Here is a 26,992-nt window from a genome sequence, read left to right on the forward strand (position 1 = left end):
GGCAGACCAGGCATGCACAAGAGAATGTGAGGGTTGAGGCTGAGAACACCAAGCATATACAAGAGAATGTGAGGGTTGAGGCTGGCAGACCAAGCATGCACAAGAGAATGTGAGGGTTGAGACTGGGCAGACCACGCATTGAAAGAGAATGTGAGGGTTGAGACTGGGCAGACCAAGCATGCACAAGAGAATTTGAGAGTTGAGACTGGGCACACCACGCATTGAAAGAGAATTTGAGGGTTGAGGCTGAGCAGACCAAACATGCACAAGACAGTGTGAGGGTTGAGTTTGAGCACACCAAGCATGCACAAAGAATATGAGGGTTGTGGATGGGCAGACTAAGCATGCACAAGAGAATGTGAGGGTTGAGGTTGGGCCGTCAAAGCGTGCACAAGACACTGTGAGGGTTGAGGCTGACAGACCAAGCATGCGCAAGACAGTGTGATGGTTGAGACTGGCAGACCAAGCAGGCGCAAGAAAATGGGAGGGTTGAGGCTGGGCAAACCAAGCATGCACAGGAGAATGTGAGGGTTAAATCAGGCATACCAAGCGTGAACAAGAGAATGTGAGGGTTGAGGCTAGGCAGACCACGCATGCACACTACGGAGCAGATTTATTATTTTTTAGTGCAACATAGTTCAACAGTTAGGTGCAGCGCTGTAATGTGCGAGGGGGAGAGAGCCGCGCTGAGCCAGATTTATGAAATACAGCACGCTGCTGCTCACTACCCCTGCACTAGTACACAACCTACCTAGTGCCACACAAAACCTTTACACCATAGGCCAGAGGTGTGTGTGCTGTCTAGCATAGGATTTGTACTGGAAACACACCATTCCAGTATAAAATCCTATACATAGAGTAATCCTTAAACACTCCAGAGTTTGTGTTTGTGCTGTGAAGTGCAGGGCAGGTTGTGTTTGTGCTGTAAAGTGCAGAGCAGGTTGTGTTTGTGCTGTAAAGTGCAGGGCAGGTTGTGTTTGTGCTGTGGAGTGCAGGGAAGGCTGTGTTTGTGCTGTGAAGTGCAGGACAGGTTGTGTTTGTGCTGTGGAGTGCAGCGCAGTTTGTGTTTGTGCTGAGGAGTGCAGGGTTGGTTGTGTTTGTGTTGTGAAGTGCAGGGCTGGTTCTGTTTGTGCTGTGAAGTGCAGGGCTGGTTCTGTTTGTGCTGTGGAGTGCAGGTCAGGTTGTGTTTGTGCTGTGAAGTGCAGGGCAGGTTGTGTTTGTGCTGTAAAGTGCAGCGCACATGCAATGTGTGGAGTGTTTGAAGAAGTGACAACGTTTCTCCGTGTTATCACCTGATTCAAGGATTCAAGGGTTTTTGAACATAAAATAAACAGACCCTCAGTACTCTCACAATGCGATATTGAAGCCTTGTACATTTTTCCATATTTCCGCGCATCACTAATATATGAAGTATTGCGTGTCCATGGCGGTGATAGTTAGGAGGAGTTTATTTCTTACAGAATGCTCCGCCCACAGATCTGCTTCCTCCTCAGATACTGACACCTTCCAACTCCCTCAACAGCATTCCACATTGGGTGTTGCCTCAGAGACTGTGGGATGTCACAGCTCTGTTGAAGAGACTGCAAGAACTTTGTCTGAGGAGTGAGCTGTGATTATTTGGTGTGTTACATGTGATTGTGCAGATCTGTGCCCGCCTTGTGCCCACCCTGGGTGTAGGTCTCTGGGAGCTGTGAATGGCTTGGACGAAGCCTAACCTTTCAGTACAAAATGTATGGAAGTGATTTGTGTGGGCGAGACAGTGTGTATGTGCTTGTTTATGATCGGGCCTCTCGGTGGATTGAATCTAGATCAGTGTGTAAGCAACTCATCCGTCTGATTACTTCTTTCCAGTGTGTAGGTCTTTGTGCCTGGAGATCAATTGTGTTTTATGTGTGTGTGTGTGCACAGCAGAGCACAATGCCTCTGTAATTGTGCAGCATTTAAGATGTGGTTGAGAGATATCTGGTTTGTCACATTAATCCATTTATAAATGAGGTGTGAGGCTGTACAAGTGAGAGTTGGAGTTTGTGTCACATCTGTGAGTACACAATTGAAAGGACTTTTTAAAGAGCAATTTTGTTTGTGTGCGTGTTTGTTGCAAACATTTGGCGTGTGTGTTGCAAGCATTTTGCCAAAGACAAGCCTGTCTGCTCCCAGGCACACCTGGCCGCCACCCCTGGGACCAGAAGTCAGATAGTATACTCAATATTTCTCATATTCTGCATAAGATCTATTTTCTTTCAGGTACACAGATTTTAGTATCTCGACTTCAGAAGCAAATGGCTTGTATGCCAGCCACACAAATAGAGTAATCTGGTACTCAACAGCCTTCACTGCGGACAAACAAACAATAAGACTCTTCTACAGCCTCAGATTGAGGAGTCGTTAAAAGCGGCTTAACTAAAACCACCCTCCCTTGGCAAAGATAAGGTAGAAATACTCAAATTATTAGAATCTCCTAAGACGGATATCCTGTTCTTAACTGAAACCTGGTTGTCAGAGGAATCTACTCCAGATCTCCAGAAGCCATACCCGAAGATAACCCAAAGAGAACAAGCTCAGAGGAAGGAGTGAGATAGCAGTAATTATTCACCAGTGGATCCACACATCTATTTTACAAATTACTCAAACTGAAGGGGTAGATCTGCTTCCCTTTCTCAAGTTGCGAATTGATGACGACAACTCGGTCCCTAAAGATAATGAATTTGCTGATTTAATGATGTTGAATTTACACCAACACATTACATGCTCAGATCACATAAAAGGAAATCCCTTAGATCTGATCTGGGCGTATAATTCAAATTGACTGAATATAATCATCCCTCCTTGCATATGGTCCAATCAGTATTTGATCAGCATTTGTATTTCGGTAGATTTTTCTAGCTTGATCCACAAGCAGGAAGTGAAACCATACACACATGGCGATACATTAATACAGAGCCAGTGTTATCAACACTTTCAACCCCCTCCCCCCATTTCCCATCAATTGAAGACATTCTCTGTAAAGAAAAATAATCCACTCTGTGGCTTAGACGTGCTAGTGACCCATACCCCTCAAATCCAACAGCGTGTTATAAACCGCACCAGACCAGTGCCCTGGTACAAGAGGCAAAAGGAGGCAAAACCTGCATTGCATCGACACTGGTGGGAAAGGGATGATGAAGAGAGCAAAATCACATTTTAAATTGAGTTTGAGGAATATAAAGGCAAACCCGTTCCATGCAAAGTCCTCTTAATAGGCAAAAAAAGCAAATGAAAATTGTTTTTTGATATCCTGAATGATTAGTCGCCCCCAGATGAAATGACAACTTCCCTGACTCCTATCAAGGCATTCTGTGACAATCTAAATACATGACAAAAACATTCTTTAAAGATAGTATAAACAAATACAGCAGCAGTAATTCTGAAGTTGAGTCTGAAAAGAACTCTCCTCTCCTTATCCTTGTTTGAAGAAATAAACAGGCTTCATGAATTTATGATCAAGGTCAAATTCAGGTCACCAACTGACCCTTGCACTCCAGCAGTCATGGAATCTCTGACCTCCGCAATCAATCAATCATTTCATTTCATTTTCAATCTTTATTTCGACCAATTGGTCATAAAAGATACACATAGATTAAAAATCACATACATTCTGTCACATTTGATAAAACATCAGTGCATGATTTAAAAATCCACATCAAACATTATTAACATTGTTAAAAATAAAGCAATTCTACAGACTACCCAGCATTTTTTAAAAGACGATTACGCGTATACCAAACATTTGTAAAGAATTTGGCAAGCGCAAAAACAATTGGGCCGGAAACATCACATTTTAAAATCCTGTACATAGGGATATATTCCCTGCCACCCAGGTTCTTAATCAGAGGCAGCAGCCAGTACTTTCTGGCTGCCTTATATGCTGGGCAGAAAAAGATCACATGCAAGTCATTTTCCTCTTTGTCAACACAAAGAGGGCAATACTTGGTGGAAGGGACTTGCGACCAGGTGCTAGAAAAGGAGCGCAGAGGCAATGTACCGTATCTCCACTGGAGAAATAACTTTCTAGTGAGTACGGGATATATGGGATCAAAAGCCTTTTCGAATGCGTAGAGGTCCTTATTTTGCAGGAATTTGGAAGAAAGGGAGCCCTCTGTCTGGGTAGCTAAGGCCCTTACCCTTTTGTGTTCATGATACAGATTCGCCAGAGATCTCTTGGAGATTCTAGGTGCTGTATCTGCTGGTTTAGTCCACAGTTCGGGGAGCCCCAGATCTGTGCAAGTTGACTGGATATTTTGGACCCAGGGGATACTGAGCGCCTTAGGGTGTTGTAATAGTTCGACCAGTTCCGCCCTATAGTCGGCGAGATCGTCGCTGCTCCAAAGCCTGCGCCAGAAGGCAATGGGTCTTAGACTTATCTCGTCGGCGAGAGGCCGTAGCCCAAGATCAAGCCTCAAAGGGAGAAGTGGGGTGCTAGGGGGAAGTGCGGTAATTTGTCTTATGAATCTGTTTTCCGTGGATGACAGATTCCGACATGGAGTATGGCCCCACAGTTCAGCCCCATACAGGATCGCCCCCCTGGCCTGTGCCTTATATATCTGGATTAGGGCCCCCAATGGGCGATAGGTCGAACCGGTCATCATCCGGGAGATACCCCCGGTAATTTGTACTAGTTTAAGGTTAGCCCTAGTTTGATGGGTCCCCCAGGTCATATTTTCGTTGAGTGTCACGCCGAGATATTCAAACGTGGCTACTCTTTCCAGCCGTGCTGCTCCCAGTTGGGGATTCGGGCGCTGTTTCGGGCTTGGATTCAATACCATATATTTGGTTTTTGTGGCATTGATTTCCAGTCCTCTGTCCTGACAGAAGGCCACAAAGGCATCAAGTATCCTTTGGATGCCCATGGGAGTTTTAGATACCAACAGCGTGTCGTCCGCAAACATTATTGCGGGCACGCTGTTGCCATTTAGCTTGGGGGCATCTGTGTAGTCGGTGGCGTTCAGATGAGCGATTACCCCGTTGACAAAGAGGCAAAACAGGGTCGGCGCCAGCACACAGCCCTGTCTTACCCCTCTGCCCACGGGGAATCTATCAGTCAGCTCCCCCGACCTCCCACACCTCACCTGGGCATAATTGTTATGGTGTAGCCTCTGCAAGGTCAATAAGATGTCTGGTGGTACGCCCATCCCTGCCAGAATGACCCAGAGTTTTCCCCTGGGCACGAGGTCGAAGGCGGCTCGTAGGTCCACGAAAATCGTGTACAAACTGCCGCCCTCGAACCTCACTGTCTTCCAGTAGACCAGATTCAATCTAAAGACCTGGTCCACAGTCGATACCCCTTTCCTAAAGCCTGCCTGGTATGGACTGAGGGCGCCTGCCTCCTCAATCCATTCCTGAAGCCTATTCAGGAGAACCCTGCCGAACAACTTCTGCGCTACATCTATCAGGCTAATCGGTCTGTAGTTGGCTGGGAGGAGGGGGGATCCCTTTTTGTATATCGGGACCACCTCAGCCCCCAGCCAAGTACTAGGGATTTCCATCCCGCCGAGGATACCATTAAATAGAGCAACGAGGTAAGGCGCCCAGACGGTAGGCTCCTGCTTGTACAGGTCTCCCGGTAGCCCATCCAGCCCAGGGGCCTTCCCCGAAGCCAGGCCTGAAATAGCAGCAGTGACCTCGCTCAGTGTTATTTGATCCACCTGAGAGCCCTACCTCTCTGGTTCAATTGTCACAGGAAGTTCTCCGGACTCAGCACTGTATAGGGACTGGAAGTGGGCCTGCCACACTCCAGGAGCTATGTTAGGCTCCACTGCCGAATGTAAACTCCCTGATCCCCCATTCACCATTCTCCAGAACAGGCGTTGATCTTGCACTGCTAGGGCCTTAGTGAGCTCTTCCCACTGGTTCTCCTCCCATTCTATTTTAGCCTGGGCGAGAAGTTTCTTGTAGGTTTGCCTACAGTGCTTAAGGCGTTCCCCTCCTTTGCCCTCCTTTATTACTCCGAGGAGTTCTGTTTTGGCCCGTCTACAGGCCACGTTGTACCATTGAGTTTTGCCTTGGCACCTCTCTCTTGGCTTTCGTGCCTTACTTGTGAAGTGGGGTGCTGCAACTTTTATAAGTTCCTTGTGGGCATCAAATAATTTACCCCTTATGTCTATTTTACTTGCCACACTATCCAGGTCCCCCACAGTTTTCAGGATGGGGGTAATCTCTGCATAGAGCAGTGGGAGTTTGTCCTTTTTTGTGACCAGATGCTCCCACCTAATTCTGGGGTGGTTCCCTTCTTCCTGGGTCACTAAGCCCTGAGGTGCTGGATGAACAAGATCTAACTCAAGGGCATTGTGGTCACTATCCAGCCTATCTGTTACCCTAAAATCCTGTATAGTTGACCACCTCGCCAATTGGACCAGAACATAGTCCAAGTATGACTCTCTTCCCCGGCGGTTGTAGGTATTTTTACCTGGTATGTCCGAGTTAACTCTCCCATTACACGCTCTAAGTCCATACCTTAAGGTGAGGGCAGTGATTTGCAACGCCAATGGGGTCCAAGCTTTCGGAGATGGGACGTCAACCCCTGGTACTGCCCACCTAGCTTCTTCATCTGATAAAAACCCTTCCTGGAGGCCGGGGAGTGGCTCAAAGTGAGAATTAAAATCCCCACCCACCACATAGTATGAATCAGTCGACAGTTCAGATAAAAAGTTCGAGAGTTCATTAAAAGTCGGTGATTCTTTTGCCTTTCCCGTCGGCCTGGAGTAGATGTTAACCAGCAAGAGGTTGGTTTTGTTTGGCCATGTTAATGAGACCGCCAGGATGTCATCAGAGTTGCATGGGAGCCGTGATGTCACACAGCCCAGGTGAGCAGCAACCCATATCGCAAGGCCCCCTGAAGGGCGGCCTTTACCTTCCCACCTAGCTGGAATAAAGAATGATGTGTAGCCTTGGTGTCCATGGTCCTCTCTAGCCCAGGTTTCCTGGAACATGCATATATCGCCAGTTTCTATATACTTTTCCCAGGTCGGCTCTTCCAGTTTGTTTACTAGTCCCGCGATGTTCCAGGAGATTATCCTCAGGTGTTCAGAAATGGGAGATGTCAAAACGCAAGGGTTGGAAGAGGTAGGTCCTGGCTCCTCTTGTATTGCCAGGCCTGGAGCGGGGGCGGCATCAGTTACATGTGGCACCATAGATCCCCTCTCCCCCTCACCCGGAGGGAGGGGAACCAAAGATGTCCCCTCAGCAGCAACTACTCCATCAGTGGCTAGATGAGAGAGTTCGATTCTGCCGTGATCTATGGCAAGTGTATCATTCATTGGGCCCGAACTTGGGCCGGAGGACAGAGTGAAATGCTCCAACGACCCACGGGAACCCAAAACCCCTGGCGCTGTCCTGCAGGCAGTAAGTCAGTCGACCCCATCCAAGCCGTCCAGGCAGTTGAAGCGATTAAAATCACAGAAGGGTGTATCCGGTGGTTGGAAATACGGGCGTTGTACAGGGCCTTTGTGCTTGCGTCTCTGTTCCACCCTTGTCCAGTCATCATATATTGGGGCCTGGCGTTTAGGAATCGGAGGGAAGAAAAAGGATACTGCGAGGGTCTGTATGGTGGAATCCAGGGATCGGTTCATTCCTCTGCAAATATGTCGAACCGTGCCTGGATCCTTAAAGGTTACCAAGATACAATCCCCCACTATAGTTTTCCTGGTCTTCCCTAGCCATGGAACCCTTCTCACCATGATGATTTCATTATTATACTGGGGAGGCAAGGGTCGGTTCCAGTTGAGCCATTTAATTACCTTTTTCTTAAGAGACTGGTAATCCTCATTTTCCCCTGATCTTAAGTGAGGGGCACCCGCTAGAACCACCGTTAATCGATTAGCCTCAGGTGGAAGGTCTGGCCTCCGTGGTCTGGGAGTTGGACAAATGGGCGTGAATGGGGGAACATTGACCTGGCCTTGATGCATTCCAGAGGACTCTATTTGTAAGCTATGTGGGATTAAATCCACAGGATGAGTGGATCTGGGGCTTTGATTGTTGTGCTGTGCCTGGAGTTGAATGGCCATAAGGGGTTGAAGTGGGGGAGCAGATGGCATGCCTCTTGGTGGGGCTCTATTAACATTAATTGCGACATCTTCTTTGGGAGGTTCCTCAGCCGCGGGAGGGTTTTCCACTAGCTTTGTCTGCTTGCTTACTAGAGTGCTCAGGGTGGTGAGAGAAGTTTCTAGTAAGGTAAGCCTAATCTCGACTTTTTTTAAGCTGTCGGTGATGGGCTGCAGAAGGGAGCGGAGTAGGAATTCAATGTTCCCTTTAGCATAAAGTGGATTGTTTGGATTTGGCGTAGTACCCTCTTGTTCTTTGGTAGTGGCAGTGGTACCGGTATTTGAGAGTTTAGAAGGAGGCACTATCTCCGTGTGCTTCCCCGGAAGAACACTATTTTGCCGTTTCTTGCCAAAATCCAGATGGGATATTTTAGGTTTCCCCCGCCCCCCCGTTGTTTTCCGAGCACGTTTACTGGGTGGGGGCCTATGTAACTCCACCACTACATTTATTTTGGGCTTGCTCTTATTGGCCAATTGGATAGGTGGAATTTGGGTTACGAGGTTGACAGGAGAATGCGAAGTCCCTAGGGGAACTGGCTCTATGTTTTGTACAAGCGCTATCCCTGGAGTGGGGGGGATTTCCCTTAGTAGGACAGGGAAGTCCTCTAATGTCGAATTATTTAAACTGCTAGATGGCACGCCTCCCCCTTGAGTGATGGGGAAGGGGCTAATGTCAATCAAGGACCTGTTTTTCATAGATTCAATGGAGCGCCTGCGCTCCGCCCTGCGTTTCTCAAGTGAACCGTCCATATCCGCCTCACCTTTATTGGGTTTGAAATAATTATCCAAAGTCCCGGAGCTAGAGGCTCCATCCCTTGAGGGGGTTTCCCGGTGCGTAGGCGAAGGCATTACCTTGGTTTTGTCACGGGAAGGAGTCAAGAGAGAGGGCCCAGCCCGGCCTCTTTCGGCCACTGACGGCCTAAGACGGTCCCGCCCTTGTCCCGGGCTTCTCCCGGCGCCCTCCCGCGCGCTCCCGCGCAGCTGGGCAGTTGGCTCAGTAAGTACTGACTGGAGGTAAGGGGGAGGAGCCGTTGCAGGTCAGGTGGGGCTGGGCGGGGCGGTCAAGGAGAGCAGGCCAGCTGGAAACGGCCAGGGCAACCCGGGACTCCTGGGATACTGAGTCCGGGTTGCTGCTCGCAGCCCTGTCGCACACTCACCGCCCAGCAGCAAAGGAGAAAGCACAGCCTCGGGATGCCCCTTCCAGCGACGTGGGACCCGCGAAGCGGGTTCCACTAGGTGTAAATGAGGGTCCGTGGGTCCGTGGACAGGCAGCAAAGTGGCGTCAGCAGCGAGGAAACGGCGTCCGCGTGAGTCCCCAGTCAATCAATCAATCAGCATTTATAAAGCGTACCCCAAGGGTATCTGGGCGCTGAGGGTGCTGCGTCTCCGTCGAAAAGCAAGGTCTTGAGCAGTCCCCTGCAGAGCGTTTTCATCAATTCAGCAGCTCAAGCTGTTGCTCCAAGCACGTTTTTAAAATGCTGTAGAGCTCACGATACTGAAAAAACAGGGAGAAGTCTCGAATATAACCAAGAATTATAGGCCAATATCTCTGCTCCCTTAACCTGCAAAAACTATTGGTCAGAGACCCGTCTGCAAGAGGTTCCAGGCTTTATAACTACACCAGCTCTCAGATAATTCTTATCAATGGAATATCATCCTCACCACTCCGTGTTCAAAATATGATGCAATTTGATGATTACTTGATGAGGTTCAATCAGCTAAAACTGAATATTGACCAAACTGAGATTGTAATTTGAAAGAATAAGACCAACGTTAGGAGCCTACTTTACTCTCCAACAAAAATGAGATTGTTACCGGAGCCTAAACCTACAGCTAAAAGCCTCTGAGTGAGAATCAATATCAATCTTAGCAAGCCCCAGCTGCTGGAGCAGTAGGATCTAAAGGCAGATTTATACTGAAACTGCTTCAGAAACTAACCCCACTCCTCCCACTTTAGACGAGAAAAGAAATAGCGGTGGCTGCAGTCCTATCTAGATCGCATTATGCCAACCGACTATATGTAAGAATTCCCAATAACACCATTCATAGACTACAAGTAATTCACAGCGACGTAGCTTGTTTTCTACATCATCTTCAGAGGTGGGCACGCGTCACACCTATATTGAAATAACAAATCCACTCTGAGACCCTCTGCCTCAGCCCTAAAGGGGTGAGAGGTCTAGCCCCTCACTTCATTGCAAACCAGGTGGAAATGCATACACCCGTACAAAAGCAGAGATCTCCTCGCTTGAATTTACTTGCTATTGCAAAATTACAGAGGATCAGATCAGGTGGATGCAGCTTTGGTACAAGTTCCTTTCATCCAGAAATCTGACAGCCCACAAGCCTATTCAGAATAGATTCTTCCCTGTTATGGTTCATTTTCTCTTCTTTAGTGTATTTCTGATTCAGTTCCAAGAAACCCCAGGTTGAACATGCTCTCTATATATACAATGACATAACAAGCGTTTTGTAGATCCTGTAGAGGTTTGGTATGTTGGTGCGTGCTTCAGTCACTGACCTGAATACTGCAAAAGAGAGGTGTACAGTGCAATTGAGGATGATAGCACAGTCTTGTCTGCCAGTGTATTATAAACCTTTCATTGCTGCAAGGCTGTTACAGTATTCTCTTTTTCTGGTTGCACAGTGTACAATTTGAGCAGACCAAGGAACAGACGTAATGTTGGAAACACGTTTCAAATCCGTGCCTTTCATAATATATGAACTATGTTGCGGGTATTGTGAAATTTTAATGATTCCATTTTTTTCAGGTTTAGAAATTCGCAATTTTCTCTGATCAGAAGTATTTTGACCTAACTGTCCTGTGATAACGTGTTGTCTTTTCTCCTTTCCTTCTCTCTGTAGACACTTGAGACTTGAACATCAATTTACCAGAATGGGTAGAAGACGGGCTCCAGGAAAGAAAGTGGCAGCGCAGTGTTCACGTGAATCCGTAAGAGCCACAGTCCCATCTTTACCTCTTCATGACGTCTCAACTTCAAGATCCCGAAACGATGCTCAGAGGGACCAGGACCTGGAACCGCTTTCGGAGAACCTGCCCCACATTATCCTTTTATCCATGCTGGAGGAGTTGGAAGCCAAACTGGATAACTTGATGAATACTGTGGAGGACGTACCTTCTAGAGTCGCTGGGCTGATTAAGAAAATCTGGATAGAAAAGGATCAAGGTTCCCTAGATAATGGTGCAGTGTCTTTGGAGGTGGTCTGTCCGGCGAGTATTAGAGATTGTGCTGTTAGCCGGTCTCCTGCAACACCTCAACTGGACAGGCCAGGGGAAACGAGCTTGTGTCTTCAGACAGTGTGTTATGATGGGCATGCACCAAAGCAGGACTGTACGCTCTCCTCGCCAACTGATGTTCAAGGGCGTCCAGAGAAGCCAAACCTTTGTCTACAGCCAGTGTTTCCTGATCGACATCACCCGCAGCAGGACCAGTGCTTGCAACCTGGGTTTCCAGATATAAATGGAGTACAGCAGGATTGTCCTCTATCCCGGTGCCCTCAGACAGATCCTCCATGCAGATCACAGGAGGCAAAGCTGTGTCTTCACTCGGAATTTGTTGATGGGCTGACACTACAGCAAGACCAGAGCGTACAGACGGCGTTCCCAGAAGAGTGGGAGCCAGATGAGCCCCTGAAGCAAGAACCATCCCCATTGTCTACTAATAGCTGGGACCAACAACAGAACCTCTGCCCACACCCACTATTTCCTGAAGGACACGAACCACAGCAAAACCACTGTATACAACCCGCGCTACCAGATGGGAAGGGACCTGATGATCCCTTGGAGGAAGAATTGATGTGTTTTGATTTCCAAGATCCCCAGGAGAACCAGTGCCTACAACCCGTGTCACCTGATGAGATGTCATCAGACGAACACTTGGAGTCTGGGCTGTTGTCCTTTGATGATTTGGGGTCACAACAAACCCAGTGCCTACAGCAACACCTATTCTTGGAGCAGGAACCTCCTTATGCACAGGATCCAAACTTGAGCTACGAGCTAGAATCTATGCGCACTGAAGCACAGGAACCAGACAAACATGACAATCTAGACCCGGCCTATACTGATGCACATGGTTTAGATCAGAATTACAAGCTAGAACCACTGCACACTGTGGCACAGGACCGAGAGCTAGAGTTAGTGCTTCCTGAAGCACAGAAACCAGATCAAAACAACGAGCTCGAACAGATGCACATGGTTCAGATCAAAAGTACAAGCTAGAACCTCCCTGTACTGATACAGAGGGTTCAGATCGGAACTACATACTCGAACCACTGCACCCTGAAACACAGCATCAACATCAGAACTGCAAGGCAGAACTGCTCTGTCCTGGTGAGCGGGGTCAGTGTGTGCCTCCATCATTCCTAGGACTGGATACAAATACTGCAGATGAAGACTCAATGGAGAGAGGAAATACAAAATCACATTTATTGCTGTTCGAAGCTACCCCAGGTATGTGTTTTACTATAAATGGACTCTCGGAGTGCATATTAACACATGTAACCTCTTCAAAATGCGTGGCAGATTTTAGAAAGTCTCCAAGGGGATCATTTGGGATAGGGTGGAACCTCCTGAGCGATACTGACCCTTAGAGTACGAGTACACAGGGTGCAGATGTTTCCCTGCATTCTCCTCCTCTGTTTCCACACAGGACTGCATCCTTCCTGTGCAGAAACAGACCTGGTTATGGGACTCTGCATGAGAAAAAGGCCAATAGCTCTTGTTGTTCCTTGTCCGTCCCTATTCCAGGCTGAGGAACTGGAAATAGCGCTATTCATGGGAGGAATTACTGGCCAGAATCGCACGTAATAGTTGGATGCAAGTGATGTGGTGTTCATTGAGAATAGCAGACATGTGCAGTCTAGAGAGGGAAGTGTTTCCTGTTGCACAGTTGCATTGGGTAAGACGCAGTCGTCTCCAGTTCCTGATTTAAAAATCCTAGTCTGTATTCAGCCTCAACAGCAGGGCCGACCAGGGATGTTGTTGTCACTGCAGGGTTCTCCAGGAGTGCACACCACCTCATGATAGACAGATACACAAAGGTTGTGGATCTCTGAGGTGACTTGCAATAATCTTAATATATGCACCAGGTGGTACTTTATCCCGTATAATACATGGTCACACATCCACTTGTTATGTTATGTTATGTTATGTTATACTATATTTTGTATAGCGTACGGCTACTCAGAGAGTGTCCCGACACTTTCCCACAAACTTTGGTGCGTAGCTCCTACATATGCACCAGCTAACATGTTTGCAAACATGAAGAATGAACTTAAAACCTCTTGTGCAAAAGTAAAAATAAAAACTGCTAGATATTTGTTGCAAAAAGATGTTAGAAACAGTTCAATAAAAGTCCATTAAAAAGAAAAAGCTGCAGTAGCTCGAAACGTGTAGAAACATGCAGAAAGATTCCACCCTTACTTTATCTAAGGAAACTAATAAAAATATTCCCTCTGCTTCTCATAGTAAACTAGTAACATACAGCAGAAGTAATAAAAGCAAAGTTCTGTTTGTTGCTTTAAACACTAGCTTCAATTATGCTTCGTGACTTGACCTTCTTTTCACATCAGCTGCTGGCTTTGGCATTAGGCATTGTGCCCTCAGGACTCGACTGTAATATGTACTGTGCCCTGCAGTGTGCCCCCCTCTGGTGCAGTGTGTGCTCCCAGAGCTCCGGTGGCCTAGTCAGACTGCCCTAACAACACCTCACCAGCAGACACCCATGCACACGCTCCATGCTCTCCTCGCCTCTAGGGCCACCACCTCCCTCCTGTATCTTTCAGTGAACAATGGAAACCCGAGCGGGGTGAAAACCTCCACAGGGCCGGACGCAGCACCCCTTGAGGGGGGCCGCTGTGGCCCCTCCGCTCTCACTCGACATGGCACGGCTGGTGTGGCCGGCGGCCCTGCTGCTGCTCCTGGCCTCCACGGACACAGGTAAGGCCGATCAATGAATGTTGTTAGCAATGCCAGGCTGCGAGCGAGCCTCCAGGAAGCTGTGCACGACTCCGTGATAGCCCGAAAGGTTAATGCACCTTTCGTGTTCATGCGTGTGGTCGGTAGCTAGCCTGGAGGCCATAACGTGGAATGCCCGCCTTGGGCTTTCAGCAACCCAAATCTGAAGAACTGCTTTTGTTATCCACCACCCTTCCGCAATAATACCTGCCTCTACACATGCTGTTTAACACTAGCGCACACAGCACAGTGACACATGAGCTAACATGCAGGTGTGTATGCATGTGTTTTAATGCGGGTGTAAGCTCCAGGCACCTGCTTAGATTGTAACCATCAGAGATGTTTAAAAAAATCGCAGATCACATCGAAAGTCCGGGAAGACAGCTAATTTAGTTTGCTAGTTTGCGTGCTGTCTTCATCATTGTGTAACCTGCAGACATAGTTCGAATCTGAGTCAAACCGCTCGGTTGGTTGACTTGTTTTCTACAGTGGTGTAACTGTCCTGTCATATAGTTTATGTGTAGGGTTGAATATTCTCGGCTCATGAAGTCAATAATTGAATCTTTGCCAACTTTACACTTCCGTTTTTGTTTAGTAGATTTTTGCTAAACAATTTCTCAGTTGCTTAACCACCTGCGTGCGGGGGTTATTTTTGCGCTGTGCGGCTTTTTTCGAAAAACCGCGTTACATGACGAGCTCAGCTCGTCATCCGCACACGACCACCGTGGCTGATGACGAGCTGAGCTCGTCATCAGCATCGAAGGGGTTAAAAATAAATCCATGACAAGTTTGAAATATTAATGTTAATAGTTACAACCTCCTTTTTAGCTGTATCATTTAGTCCATGATCAAAAATTGGATTAGCGCTGCGTTGCTGCCGTACTTTTCCTATCCACAAGCGTTGTTGCTTATTTTCCGAAGCTATTCATACAGTCATTACCATGGCCTTTCTTGAATAGAATAAAACACTCCTTTCAACCACCTCGTATGTGTTTTTGGATCAGTGCTTCTTACCACATGGTTTCACATTTTGCACTGCTGTAACTGATGGTTTGTGTAGCCGTGCATTCTTGTGGTAAAGCCCAATAGTGGAAATGGGTGCAAACGTGCTTCAGATAGTTATTGGCAAGAGTCGTTCATAAATATAAAAATATATTTCAGAACAAACACATTTAGGCACTGTGGTAATATGAGATTGGTTTGTTAATTTTTTTTAACTAAACGACAAACGCTTTATTTTCTTCTTTGTATTCATTGTTATCATGCCAAAGAGCTGCGTAGCAAGTCAAATGGATCCAGTGTACTGTGTATCACAAGCTCAGATTACGTTTCAGACCGATTATAAATGTAGTACTCGTGAGCGCAAGCAATTAACTGTTCAGTACAGTGTGATAGAAGCAGTATTGCATTGATTCCACTTGACATTTGAGGCGCACTTCCCAAGGTCATACTGAGTGGCTTGGCAATGCTTGTTTGTTTTAGCTAAATATATCTCTTAGCTATCTGTTGTCGAAGACCTATTGTGGACAGTATCAATATGAAGTATGGGCTTTGGGCTTACCAACTGCTCTTAATTTTTTGGCTTTCTAGTGAACTTCCTTTGTTTGGTTTGTATTCTTCTTTTGGTGTTTGTCCCTTCCCTGGAGCATAGCTTCTTTACTGTCTTTTTGATTGGATGACTTGTATCCTTCCACAGCTCACATTCAAGGAACGACTTATTTATTTTTCTTTCACCATTTCATGCGAGTGCATGTTGTTGGGACGGTATAGTCCTCTGCGTGGATGTGTACCCCAGCCCTGAGTGCCCAAATGTACTGTTGTCTGGATCCTTAATGGCAGATGTTTGGTTGAGATAGGTAAACTCGGATCATGAGTGTGTGCGATGACATAGGACTGCCTCATGGATTGCGGTCTGTCTATCCATCTATCCACCTATCTATCTATCTATCGCCCTCACTCTATCTATTTCCCTCCCTCTATCAATCGCCCTCACTCTATCTATTTATTGCCTTCACTCTATCTATCTATTGCCCTCACTCAATCTATCGCACCACCACAGCATCACTCAGGGGCACCACAACATCACTATGCGCTACCACAACATCACTGAACGCTACAGCATCACTCAGCGCCACCACAGCATCAATCTGTGCAACCATTCAACAACAACTGGTTCAAATATGTTCTCTCAATGTTAATATTTCACTTCTGTTCTTAGATGTATGTCACAATAAAATACACTGAACATAATCGTCACAAAATGTATTTACAAAAGTTTAAGCTATTGCCATTATAAATTAAGATAACTTATTTAGGCATTAATTATTTAAAAAAATTAAAACATTGTTATTTGTAATATCAATACATCTGTCACGTAAATACAACACATATTGCATTACAAATGCTATTGGTGTCACATTTGCAAAAGTTAAAAGTATTGGCATTGTAAATGACAACGCTATTAATTTCACTATTTTCAAAACCAACACATAAATAAAACATTTGTCATTTACAATACCAATAGCTCAAACTTTCCTAATGCGAGACCTATTGCATTGCAAATGCTTGTTATGTGTTTCTTCGAATCTCCTTTAAACAGCCTTGCTTCCAAATGGCTAATCTTTACTACTTGTCCCTCCTTTTCGTAGATTGTTCCCTCCCACGGAGCACCGTCCAGTTACTTGTATCTTTGCAATGGTCCCATATTGTCAACTGCTTTAGGCACTTTTTCTTTTTTCTTTGTCCGAGAGCACTTCATATGAGCACTTTTTTCACTTGCTCCAAGCTTTATTGTAAATGGCTGTAATTCTTGTTCATATCTCGTCACATTTGCTGTTTATTCACAGACCGAGATCAAATGTCAGACGATGTTTCCCCTAAAAAGCCTGTTCTTTCTCTGACTTCAAAGTAAGAGAGGCAGTTCCTCACCGTCTCACTCATGTAAATGTAAATGTATAGGCATTTATATAGCGCACTACTTACCCGGAGGGTCCCAAGGCGCTTCGACCTCTGCGAAACCCTTCCTGGCTTCCCTGAGAGATGGTCCCTTAATGTGTATCTCCAGGGTGAGACCAGGCATCCCCGGCGGTCTGGTGGGGCCGTTAGTGAAGATGAGGCAAGCTAATTCCCAGAGTTGTTGAGTGTGATCGCTGATCAGAGTGGGCACCGAGGCGAGAGAATTATCGAGTCCGCTGACCCTGGTCCAGAAACCTGCCGCGCCGGGAATCGAACCCTGGTCCCGGGCCGTCCTCTGCTCTCAGGTCTGCCGCCTCTAACCAGTGAGCCACACTACTTCACACTACTCATCGCTGCTTGCCTCTCCTTGCTTGTTATTTATAAAAGCAAATGACTTCATTTTCTTGACTTCATCACCTCCCCTTTGCATAATGGTAGCAGCCGTTTCAACTAAAGTGCTCATGTCTACTGCTGCCGACCAGAAACTTCACTGTCGACTGTAAAGTTGCCACCTAAGGTACTGGAAGGACGGCTTGGGGTGGAGGGGACATTGGCATGTACAGAGGGCCGTGCCATTGAAGCATCTTCTGGCAGCTTTCACCAGCAGCATCATGAAGCGACCCTGCCACATCTGTACAACGTTTCCGGGCCAAAAGCAGTATAGGATAATAGCTATATATTCCGTAACCAGTCTCTTTGCTCCGTACAATCCACTGTACTAAATGATATGAGGTATTCTTAGTACATGTATTTCTAAAATGTCAATTGTTGTGCTATTTAGGACACATACTATTATAATGCAAGTTGATCTCTAGTAATGTTTAGGACACATACTATTGTAATGCAAGCTGATCTCTAGTAATGTTTAGGACACATACTATTGTAATGCAAGTTGATCTCTAGTAATGTTTAGAACACATACTATTGTAATGCAAGCTGATCTCTAGTAATGTTTAGGACACATACTATTGTAATGCAAGTTGATCTCTAGTAATGTTTAGGACACATACTATTGTAATGCAAGTTGACCTCTAGTAATGTTTAGGACACATACTATTGTAATGCAAATTGATCTCTAGTAATGTTTAGGACACATACTATTGTAATGCAAGTTGATCTCTAGTAATGTTTAGGACACATACTATTGTAATGCAAGCTGATCTCTAGTAATGTTTAGGACACATACTATTGTAATGCAAGTTGATCTCTAGTAATGTTTAGGACACATACTATTGTAATGCAAGTTGACCTCTAGTAATGTTTAGGACACATACTATTGTAATGCAAGCTGATCTCTAGTAATGTTTAGGACACATACTATTGTAATGCAAGTTGATCTCTAGTAATGTTTAGGACACATACTATTGTATTGCAAGATGATCTCCAGTAATGTTTAGGACACATACTATTGTAATGCAAGATGATCTCTAGTAATGTTTAGGACACATAATATTGTAATGCAAGTTGATCTCTAGTAATGTTTAGAACACATACTATTGTAATGCAATTTGATCTCTAGTAATGTTTAGGACATGTATTATTTGTGAAGTAGAAATGGTTTCCACTTAAAATTGAACATATATACTTGGTAGTTTGTTTAACCCCTTGGCCGCGGCGGTAATTCCGCCGCGGCGCTAGGCGGCTGGGGGGGCCGCGCGGCGATGCCATGCTCGTGACGGAGTGGTTCCGTCACGGCCCGCCCGGTCAATAGAACGCGCCGCGCAGGCGTGAAATCAGCCCGCGCAGGCGCGGCGGCCGGGCCGTGACGGAACCATTCCATCACCAGCACAGCCCCACCGTGGCTCGTGACGGAATGGTTCCGTCACGAGCGCGCAAGGGGTTAAAGGACTAATCAAACCAAATGTCAGAAGTACGATGCTATAGAATTGTGAAGCACTCTGATACCCAGTTGGGTCATCTTCGCACTATATAAAATACTGAATTAATAAATGAATAACACACCTGAGTGCGGAGAGACCCCCCCACACCTGGTCCCTGCTGTGAAGAAGATGTGTGAGGGCTGAAAAATTACCTTCACACCCTGCAAGGCCAGCGCCCTCGATGCTTCCTGCGTGGTGGCCATATTGAAGTAGAAAACTATCAGAAATTCACAGGCATTTACACCCAATACCGTGAAAGATGGCAAGCCCGTAGGCTCATTTGGAAATTATTGGGCGCTTTGCTAGTGGTATCTTGGAGAAAATAGTCGAATAAAATACTGCGGCGTGGCAAAACTACTTTTAAAAAAATAACATCCTCACACTGGGGAGAGACTTCTCAGGCTCTGATTGTGGGCTGGGATTCCCTGCAACAGAGAGCATCTGTATCTAGCTTCTTCTCAGACTAATAGTCCCCTTTCCCGGTGTTCAGAAAAAAAAAATAATATCGGCATTTTTAGGTGCAGCACCCTAAGGAGCTTATTGACGGCACAGTAATAACTCTCCGTACCCGGCATTCTATTTTCCTTATTCATATCCACCACATTTGATTAAAATTCAAAGGGTAGGCCTCTGTAACTACTTGGCAATCTTTGTAACCTGGCAAAATGCAGTATTTCTTTTTCGACTGATGGTGTGGGACACTGCTAAGTCATTTGCAAAGTCAGTAGGTTTGCAAGGCAAGATCAATTGGTTTTGCCAGTGCTTGTTTTTTGTGTGCTATGAAAGAAAGAAAACACCTTCTCCTCTTGTATGGATACTCAGCAGAATTGTCACATAAATTCTCTCATTTTGAAGTCATAGGAAGAAAAGTAAACACCAAGCTCCCTCAAAGAAAGAGCTTGACATTTGACCTCTGTCATTGAATGCAATGCAATTGACAAAAACAAGATTTAAAGGCCTTTTTACAGAAAGCGTCTTTGTGGAAGAATACAGGTTTGGGCAGCAGGAGGGACTTGTAGTGTAGTTCCTATTTTCCCAATAGGCTCTGCGCATTGGAATAACATAAACAATAGTTTAGACGTAGGACTGAGGTCGACTAGGTATCTATTGAATATGTTAGACTTAATTAGGTTTGCCAGCTAGCTCAGAGGTCACTAGAAACTCGAATGAACATGGAGGAGTTAAATTCCCTGATTGGACAAGAAGGGATTAGCTTCTGACAACCGCATAAACATGACAACTTTGCTCCCCCAGAATAAAGAGTATATCTCCAGAGTCGTGTGAAAACAATAGATAGCTATTTCACTCAGTCAATCGTGCTTACTTAGTTTCACCAGAGTGCAGAGATATAGAGAGACGGGCGTTTTCAATAAAAGGTGTTATTTATTGAGCAGCCTTCTTTCTCATGCAAGAAAAGTGAATTGCTACAATTGCAATACTTGTCATAAAGTAAAGTGCGTACAGTAAAAGGAGTATTATCAAATAATACTGTAAAAGCATTGATATGGTTTCTGAGCCTTATGATACTTAAAATGTTTAAAATATATACACTTACATACAATGTTAAAAGTTGACTAAACATACTCAACTGATGTTTCTAAATACGCCTACCCCAGTGTACCTAACCTAAGCCTAGTACGTGGGAAGGAGTAAAGGAGTTTTTAAGTTAAGTTAGTTAGTTTTGTCAAGAATCTGACTCAAGAATTCTCTAAGGATCTAATCAGCTCCGTACCTTGGTTTTAGAATGGAGGAGGTCTTGCATCTCGCTCTCAGGACTCGATCTCCCAGTAACCCGCAAGGGTGACTGGAAACTCTGGAGCTGGATTTTCTCGGCAGGAGAAAAAGACAGCGTCTTTCTCAGTGCTTCAAATGGGAGGGACGGCTTCCTTCGGCACTCGCATCAGCTGGGCTTCGGATAAGTAGATAGCCGCTCTGCTCCAAACCACCGGGTCTTGCTTAAGGCAAACGCTGGTATATTTATACCTGGAAGGTGCTGTGTTTGACGTAAGGTTCGACATAAGACGTCATTAAAAGATGTCACTAAGAACTGGCCATTCTTTCGGACTCGCAGGAGTTGTAGGACAAATCAAAACAAAGGCATAGGGAATTCCCAGGTTGCTGGAGGTTTGGTTTGTTGAAGAACTCGTTGTACTTTCTAGGAGTCTAAGGAAGTAGCCTTGCCGTATTTGGACTGCATTGGCTATGATTAAATATGGATATGATTCTTATGCCTTTATAAGGATATGATTTGTTATAACCACATAAGGGCATAAATCGGGAATATTTAATTAGGGTCCTAGATACGTTCACAACAGACGGATGTGAGTTACAAACCACAAACCCAATGGTAAGGAGTGGGTGGAATGTATTCCCAGGGATGCTTCCTGAATATCCTCACGATGTCTTTAGCGCTGTCTGGCAGTCGTGGATCTAAAACACAAAGGTTACAATGAAGTTAATATTGGGATTGCTTTTAACATCTTAATTTTTTTTTTTTAATTATTTGATACTCACTTAAACCATAGTGTCTCTCTCTCTCTCTCTCTCTCTCTCTCTTCTCTCTCTCTCTCTCTCTCTCTCTCTCTCTCTCTCTCTCTCTCTCTCTCTCTCTTTCTATCTTTCACTCTTTCTTTCGCTCTTTCTTTCTATCTTTCTCACTCTCTCTCTCTTTCTCTCTCTCTCTCTCACTCTCTCTCTCTCTTTCTTTCTATCTTTCTCTTTCTAATTCTCTCTCTCCCGCTTTTCCTTCCTTCCCTCCCACGTAGTTTGTGGTTATAAGAGTTTCTATTGAAAAGCAATTATTTATTTGCTTATAATCTTGGAATCTTATGACAAATCTGCACAAACTTTTCAAAAATATGTGTTTTCTGTTTTTTCTTTATTAAATCACATGTGTTTATTTTTGTGGTTTTATATAGTACAATCTTGGCTAAAGGGCATTGAAGCACTTTTATAAAGAAGAAAGACCAAAATGCAGATTAGATGTGCCATAAAATAACAGATAAGCAATAGACTAATCCCACAGATCACGTCAGGGGAGAAAGTTCAAGCAGTTAATATCTGGTAAAATGGATGCAGAAAAGCGACCACAGATTTATTATTCAGAGCGTCTCTCAAATAGGAGGATTTTGAGTTTATAATTGTGGCAAGACTTGTGGTTGTTCAAGGTGGTTGTGGGATTGAGTTCCAGATGCTTGTAGCGCTGACAGAGAAGGCGAGCTTTATAAAGCGTTCTTACCTGAATGACGCTTGTTCCAGCAGGAGGACTTTACGAATTCTCGATCCTTGTTCAGATCCAGAGATTTTGAGTTTTTCAACCAAGTAGGAGGGTGTGGAGTTGTGGAGGGCTTTGAGGGTGATGCATTCAGTGTTCCATTGGTCTGTTGCTTCAATTGGAAGCCATTGTAGGATGCGAAGTATAGAAGAAATGTGATTTAAAAACTTTGTGACCTGTCACTAAGTGTATAACTGTATGAAGCATTTCTCTCTGTGATGCTAATTTTCTCGGGGAAGGCCAGACAGGAAAGAGGTCCAATAATCCAGTCTGAAAAGTACCAGCGTATGGACTACTAAGTTCGTCAGGCCCTCTTGTGCTTTGATGAGACATGCTTCTGATGGTAAATGAGAATAAATATAGGTCTGAAATTGTTAAGGTTGTTCTAGTCGGCGTCTGTGTTGTTTGATGAGGGGGGTGACTTGGCCGAGTTTGAGGGAGGTTGGCCTTGGGTAGACCCTCTTTGCTAGGGTGGACATCTTTGGTGTAGGGCGGAGAGATGGGTGGGTCAAAAGAGAGTTCAAGGTTATATATTTTTTCAGAGAAGATTGTTGCAAACTCTTCGCAGCACATGGTAGAGTCATTTATTGAGTTTTGAGGGAAAGAGGAGGTTTGCTGTTTGATTATGTTGAGAAGGTCTTTAGGTCTGTTCCTAGAACCGTCAAGTTCGGCTCAGAAGAAGAGGGATTTTTCTCTGAAGATGTGTGTTTTGTATTTTATGCGTTTAGCTCCAAATATCGCAAGATGTGTTAACAAGGGTTGTTGTCTCCAGTTTCTTTCAGCCAACCGGAGTTGTTGCCTCTTTGTTAAGGTCTTTGTTAAACCAAGATCTAGAAGGGATACTTCTTGATTTCTTGAGTTTCAAAGGGGCGTCCATGTCAAGTAGTTCTCCCATTTTTCTGTTGTAGTGGGCAGTGAGATCATCACCTTGGACTATGGGAACTGACTAACGCTTCTAACTCTGCCTGTGAGATTCAGTGTATGTTCCTCGCTCAGTGCTTGTGCCGGGTATTTTGGGGGTGGGCCTTTGGTTCGATGGCATTGAGATTGAAAATAATTAGGTGGTGGTGAGTCCAGTCAGTGGGTAGGATAGAGCGGAGGGATAAGGTGTTCTGCTTAGAGATGATTGCATCAAGTGTAGTGTAGTTCCTATATTCCCAATAGACTCTGCACATTGGAATAACATATACTATAGTTTAGACGCAGGACTGAGGTCGGTTAGGTCTCTATCGAATATATTAGACTTAATTGTGAGTGCCAGAGGTCACTAAAAACTTTCTGGAATAGACCAGAAGGGATTAGTTTCTGACAACCGCATAAATATGACAACTTTGTTTCGCAAGAATAAGAAATCAATCTCTAGAGTCGCGGAAACAATAGATAGTTATTTCACTCAGTCAATTGTGCATGCTTCGTTTCACCAGAGGTGCAGAGAAAATAGAGAGACAGGCGTTTTCAATAAAAGTATTTATTGAACAGTCTTCTTTCTCAAGCACAAGAAATGAACTGCTACAATCGTAATACTGGTTATAAAGTACACAGCATATAATACGAAGAGTATTATAAAGTAGTACTGTAAAAGCATGGTATGGTTTCTAAGCCATATAAAATAACATAAAATACATACATTAATAAATAATGACTAAAAGTGCTCAACTGGTGCTTCTAAACTATGCCTACCCCGGTGTACCTAACCTAGGTCTAGTACAAGGGAAGAAGTAAGTGAGGTGTCGCTTAGTTTCAGTATTCTTTTTGCCAAGAATCTGTTCCAAGAATTCTCTGATGGTCTAATCAGTTCTGTACCTTGGTTTAGAATGAAGGAGGTCTTGTATCTCTCTCTCAGGACTCGATTTCCCAGTAACCAGCAAGGGTGGCCTGGAAACACTGGAGCTGGATTTCTCGGCCAGAGAAAAGACAGTGTCTCTCAGGGCGTCTGCTGGAGGGTCGGCTTCCTTCGGAACTTGCTGCGGCGTGATGCGTCGGGCAAGTAGATAGTCGAACTGCTCCAAACCACTGTGTGTTTGTCTGGGCAAATGTGGGCATATTTATACCTTGAAGGTGCAGAGTTTGCCGTACGGTTGGACATAATAACGTCATCAAAGACTCAGCCCTTTGAAAACTCCATGATTTCTTAGATAAATTAGTATTCAAGCAAGGGGAAGTCCCTAGCTGCTGAAGGCGGGTTTTTCCAAGAAATCGTTGTGGATTCTCGGAACTAGTGGAAGTAGCCATGCCGTATTTGGGCTGCATAGGCTAAGTCTAAATATGGGTATGATTTCTATGCCTATATAAGGATAGGGTAATTTATACCTATATATGGGCATGGATCGGGAATATTACACTAGGGTCCTAGAGTCATATACAACACAAGGATAGAGCCCTTGGTATGAGTTTGTTTATTGCAGTGTTGGGTGAGATCGTTCACTTCCAGGAGGGTGGATAGGGCTTGTACTGTTGGATCATCGGCATTGTTCAAGTGCAGGTTCAGGTCCCCTAGTAGAACGTCTGCACTGCCTTTAAGGTAGTTTTGCGTTAACGGCTTTGTTAAGCCCTCAAAGATTTGTCATTTTTCACCAGAAGGGTGATAGATGACATGAATTTTGATAGAGTTGGGGCCTTTGGACGAGAGTTGAACTCCTACATATTCAAAGGTAGGGTATTTCGTGTTGAGGAATGGAGTTAAGCACAGATAGTTTTTGTGTATAATGGTTAATCCACCGCCAATACGATCTTAGCGGTCGTACGGATAATTGAGAAGCCCTGTGGGTTGAGGAAATTGATAAATGAGGATGAGTGGTCGTTCAGCCGGGTTTCGGTTGGAAAACAGAAGTCAATTTTGTGTCCTAGGATGGTTTCAGCTATTTGAGTGGCATGCTTAACTGCTGACTGACAGTTTAGTAACATGCAGCAACGCGTAGGTAGTGATCTTGGACCAGGCTGACAGGGTTGGATGGTTGTTATTTGGGTAGGCCGCCTGGCAGGGCGAGTGGTGTTCAGGGTTCTACTCGTGCCAAGGATGACCGGGATCTTGCGGCGACTAGGCTTGCTCGGGGCATTGTCATACTTGTTGTTCAGCATTTCAGCTTCCCGTTGCGTGATTTCAGTCGTGGTGCATCTATGATTGAGTTGGTGATGGATATAGGGGAAAGTTTGTCTAGGGGTAAAGGATAGGGGATCAGAGTGTATGTTTGTGGCAGGATGAGTGTGCTCTATAGATGCGTGAAGCTGGGGCAGGAAGGAGGTAATCTTTGCGTTCTTACGTTGTGACGAGATTTCATCCAGAATAGTGTTGATTGTGAGTTCAAGCTAGGCTGTTGTAGGGATCAGTTGAGTGGCGTTTGGGTCAGTGGTAGGATGTGGTGTGCGATGGAGCTCAGCTGAGTTTGGTGCGGAGGCTAATGCAGGAGCGGCCCGTGCAGGTAAGAGCGGTGGGGCTGGGTGGGGGGATTCAATAGACGACAAGGAGGGGGAAATGATTTATTTAATTTTCCCTTGTCGGCGTCTGTCGCATTCCCCCGACCCCCACCGCTCTTACCTGCACAGGCTGCTCCTGGGCTAATGTAGTATCCAGCCTGCTGTGGTTGGAGGACTGAGAGACTTCCGGTGGGATAGATAAGTCAAGCTGGGCAGTGGAGGTGTGCCAAGCAGAGGGGGCAAGTAGTTCTGGTATAGCAACAGAGGCTTCAGTGTGTCTGGGGATCAGAGAGGCTGTAGGGGAGGTAGAGGTGGGGGCAGTGCAAGGGGGTTTGGGAGTAGAAGGTTCAGCTAGTAGATGAGGGCGTGCATGGGAGAGGGTGGAGGGGTGGTGGTGGGAGCGAAGGGCATGGCGGCGCAGAGAGCCTGAAAGTGGAAAATAGATAATTTTGTTCAGTGGCTTGGATTAGGATGTTCCCATTTCTGTGTATAGTTATGGACCGATCTCCGCTAAAGTTCTGGGATAGGGATATAGTTTATTTAGATCCATAAGGGACCTTGGTAGCATTAGTTACATGAAAGTGTTGAATGACGTTTTCTCTCCTTTTGTCGGGTTTCGTAGTGTAGAAGATGAAGTCCATTTTAAGACTTCCGTGTGTTGGATTGTAGAAATGTCTGGTATTAGCATCTCTGGGTGTTCTTTAAGGATTTTGTGTTTGTACTTTTTAGCAGCGTGTTTGGAGAGGTTTTGCAGAAATTAGTTGGGGGCGTATCTTTCCACGCTCCCGGAGTTGAAGTGATACTCAGAAGTTATTTCTGAGGATAATCAAAGTTAGGCTTCAGGAGAAGCATTTAGGTGTGCCTAGTGGTCAAGAGGCAGCCTCCGACAGCTGAGATGGCCGCCTGATTGTAACATTGGGCCCTTTCAATGGACGGTTGGTGGGCACTTCTTTGGAAGAGTGGGATGCGAGTGTCAGAGGCGTATGAAAAAGGTCACCAAGGCGATCTGGTAGGATCCCTTTGAGGACAAGGGGGCCTTGAATGCCGAAAAGCCCCGGTGGGTCTGTTGATGTCACTGGGTTCGTAGTAGCCATGGTATCTTGGAGCTGGAGGTTGAGATAGAGTTTATTGGTCAGTCTGCAGAATCGTCCTTTATATTCGAGGTCATATATACAAGTTATACACCGACATCATAGATAGTATATCAATATCAGCATAGACTAGTAGACGTCACAAAGGATGGGTCACTGCTATAGGCACACGGTAGGATAGGAAGCAGCATCAATTTGAGATGACAGTATATGCACAAGATAATATTGGAATAAGACGGGCAAAACAATCCCCATGTAGGCTTAGAATAACAGTGTCGATATAAAGACACAGCATACTCGCAAGAGAACATCTTGCACTTTAGCAT

At 45.4% G+C, this 26,992-nt stretch overlaps 1 protein-coding gene across 1 annotated transcript in view; it reads left to right on the forward strand.

The window, feature by feature from the left end:
* Positions 1 to 10,971: 10,971 nt before the first annotated feature.
* LOC147662721 (uncharacterized) overlaps positions 10,972 to 26,992 on the forward strand; it is a 46,783-nt gene continuing 30,762 nt past the window's right edge. The window contains exons 1-2 of the mRNA XM_086950946.1: positions 10,972 to 12,283; positions 12,322 to 12,546. Of these exons, the coding sequence (XP_086807072.1) occupies positions 10,972 to 12,283; positions 12,322 to 12,546 (1,537 nt within the window). The remainder of the gene's footprint in view (positions 12,284 to 12,321; positions 12,547 to 26,992) is intronic.

Source organism: Lissotriton vulgaris, unplaced genomic scaffold, assembly GCF_964263255.1.
Source record: "Lissotriton vulgaris unplaced genomic scaffold, aLisVul1.2 SCAFFOLD_211, whole genome shotgun sequence".
Taxonomy (NCBI): Eukaryota; Metazoa; Chordata; class Amphibia; order Caudata; family Salamandridae; genus Lissotriton; species Lissotriton vulgaris.